The sequence below is a fragment of the Plodia interpunctella genome, chromosome 1, assembly GCF_027563975.2.
Source record: "Plodia interpunctella isolate USDA-ARS_2022_Savannah chromosome 1, ilPloInte3.2, whole genome shotgun sequence".
Classification (NCBI taxonomy): domain Eukaryota; kingdom Metazoa; phylum Arthropoda; class Insecta; order Lepidoptera; family Pyralidae; genus Plodia; species Plodia interpunctella.
The window spans coordinates 3,546,126-3,549,123 of record NC_071294.1 but is presented as its reverse complement, the minus strand read 5'-3'; the positions used below and the strand labels follow the sequence as shown (position 1 = coordinate 3,549,123).

General features: G+C 47.6%; 1 protein-coding gene across 1 annotated transcript; it reads right to left on the bottom strand.

Moving 5' to 3' along the window:
• Nucleotides 1-571: 571 nt before the first annotated feature.
• On the bottom strand, nt 572-2,527 carry SoxN (SoxNeuro). Its single transcript, XM_053763276.2, has one exon. The coding sequence runs from the start codon at nt 2,364-2,366 to the stop codon at nt 1,266-1,268; it is 1,101 nt and encodes a 366-aa protein (XP_053619251.1). The 5' UTR covers nt 2,367-2,527; the 3' UTR covers nt 572-1,265.
• Between the last annotated feature and the right edge of the window lie 471 nt (nt 2,528-2,998).

Here is a 2,998-nt window from a genome sequence, read left to right as displayed (position 1 = left end):
TTTAATATACGTACTTATAATAAAGTTAAAAGTTCTTATAATTCTAGATCGATATATTTTAATAACAAATAAAATTGATTTTAAATTATATTTTAATTTATTCGAAATAGTTTAGTTTATTTTGTATTATATTGAAATCTATTCTTGAAAGATGCATATCAAGTGCGTTGAAGTCTTTTATATGGTTACTCTGACAAAAGTTTTAAATTTAATTTAAACTTTAACTAAAACCCATATAATTGACATTGATTCGTAATCTAATAGGAAATAACCATTGATTTCGCTTCTAATTTTATAATTTTAATTATTATTCGAAGACAAGGAGAATTTTACTTTTAAGTATCCACAAAATGATTACAGCTGTGCAAACACTGCATTGACAAGTGGTACTTTCATAAGTACCTACGTGATCCGGAAAAAATATAAATACTATGTCTTCTGTCTATAAGAATGGTAGAATAATGATAATAGAATCGCAACAAATCATCGTAATTTGTTAAATTATGCCATTACTATTTCAAAAGATTGAAATGGGGGTAGTTCACTTGGGATTGTAGAACAAAACAGCAAATACAATTTTAACGCGTCGTTTATTGATAACTTCATCTTTTCTTCAATATACTTTTGTGTCCACTGACTATATAACACTCACTGTACATTTTCGTATTACAATATTTTAGTCTTTCGGGGCTTATAACTTTCGTTCCATATAACAAATATTTTGTACAAGGCGCGGCGCGCGAGTGCGTCGTGGCACGGCTTATCTCTATCTACCTACGCTTTACCGACTAACTCCAACTTCAACTCTAGCTTTAACACTATATTTACAAACTTGTTCAAATTTTTTTGGTATTCAAATTACCGCACTCACTCTATCGTCTTTCGCGCTCCCTCACTCAACCTTCTCTCATCCATCCTCACGACACAACTTAAAATATTTAACTTAATCATTGAAAAAATACAATAATCATAATATAATACAAGATAATTCATCAACAACATTAATTAATTGAACTTTCGGCCGCCGGCGACGCGACGGCCAACAACTCGCTAAGTCAACATTCCGCAACACCAACAGCGTTCGGTCATATAAAACAAATAAATGGACATACCTAGAAGTATGTACGGCCGGGAGATAACGATCACTGTCCTAAACGCGACAACCGATTCACAACAAAGTCACTGGAGGCCGGTGGCGGCCCGGGCGCGGCGACTGCTCCTGCTCAGAGCGGCGGGATGTCGATGTCGCACGCGAAGGGCGATTCTCAGATGAGCGGCATAGCGCGCTCGCCGGCCGCCGCGTACCGCTGCTCGTCCGGCACGTGGTACATGTTGATGATGTGGCTCAGGTCCTGCTGCCCGTACTCGCGCTTCATGGACAGCTGGTCGTGAGGGTGCGAGTGCGGCACGAACTCGCGCTTCAGTTGCGGTTCGTGTGGCACGAACTCGCGCTTCATGCCCGGCGGGCCCGGCGATACCGGCTCCGACTTGGCGGACGAGCCGCTTGGTGAATGTGATGCGCAAGACGGAGGCAGCGCGTATCCACCTGGAGAGCCCGGCCCGAGCCCGTATGCTGAAGGGGAAGGCGGCTGTGGCAGGTACGGCGAGCCTTGCCCGCCGCCGTAGTAGCCACCGCCGTAGCCGCCCTGCTGCATTTGTGAGACGTCGTAGCGTGGATATCCATATGCCTGCTGCTGGTACGCGCTCGGGTCGTGCATCATGTATCCGTTGGGCATGTACCCGTTTGGTGTCATTTGATAAACATCACGGGGCTGCTGGGCCGCGGGAGCCGATGTCCGCTGCGCCTCGCCACCTCCTAATAACGCTCCACCGCCCAGTGGGTATTTATCCTGTTTCTTTGCGAGGGTCTTCGTCTTCCTTCTGGGCCTGTACTTATAGTCAGGGTGTTCCTTCATATGAACGGCGCGCAGTCTCTTCGCCTCATCGATGAACGGCCGCTTTTCGGATTCCGAAAGATCTTTCCACTGTGCACCGAGACGTTTAGAAATTTCAGAGTTATGCATTTTGGGGTTATCTGAAGCCATCTTCCTGCGTTGCCCACGCGACCACACCATAAAAGCGTTCATAGGACGTTTAACACGATCCGCGTTGGAATTTTTGCTGGTGGTATTATTGTTGTTGTTGGGCGGTTGATGGTGTTGTTGCTGGGGCTGCGCGTGATGCTGCGGCATTTGTTGGTGATGTTGGTGTTGCAGCGGTTGATGCTGGGCTAGCGGCTGCTGCTGCGGCAGCGCCATCATGCCGCCGAGCGCGCCCAGCGACCCATAGCCGTGCTGTAGCGCGTGGTGCGGCGGCACAGTGGCGTGCAGGCTGCCGCCCTTGAGATCCGTCTCCATCGTCAACATGTCGTCTTCCTGCGGCGCGTACAGCTTGCCGAACTTCGTTCACCGTACACAACGAGAGAACCGACGGTCGCTCACATGGACTCGCGGCGGGTACGCGTCAAATTACGTGTCGCGGGACCGTACGTCGCGAAGGCTACGTGCGTTGTGAGGAGGCTCGCTCACCGGGCGGCGGCGACAGCAGGCGCCCCCCGCGCGGGCGCCCCGGGTCCGCCCGCGTCCTCTCTCCACCAATGGGGGTCTAGATCGGAGCCCCGCCCCGCCCGCGCTCTCCCACCCGCCACGGCCTGCATTTTTAATCGCGTGGCCTGCGAGGCGAGCGCACGCCTGCCGCCAACTCATGTAAATCTCGATGTTTGCCGACGGTGCTGGCACCTTGGTCTTGGTTTATGTTGCTAACAAACCATACACTACACCTGCTTATTACTCAATGTTTTATGTACCTACATTATTCAAAGGATCGCATAAGAAATCCTTATTTTAAAAGATTTAGCACCTAATTATAAAACAAATGATTGTAGGTTGGAATGATTTAAAAATTATAATTTGTAAATGAAAGACACACTGCACATGACACACGGTAGGTACCTAAATATAGGATTAATCGAAAAAAAAATTACAAAATCTGCATGAAA

What these genes read in the sequence shown, in the direction of transcription:
- SoxN (XM_053763276.2), bottom strand. Translation starts at nt 2,366, where the DNA reads ATGTTGACGATGGAGACGGATCTCAAGGGCGGCAGCCTGCACGCCACT.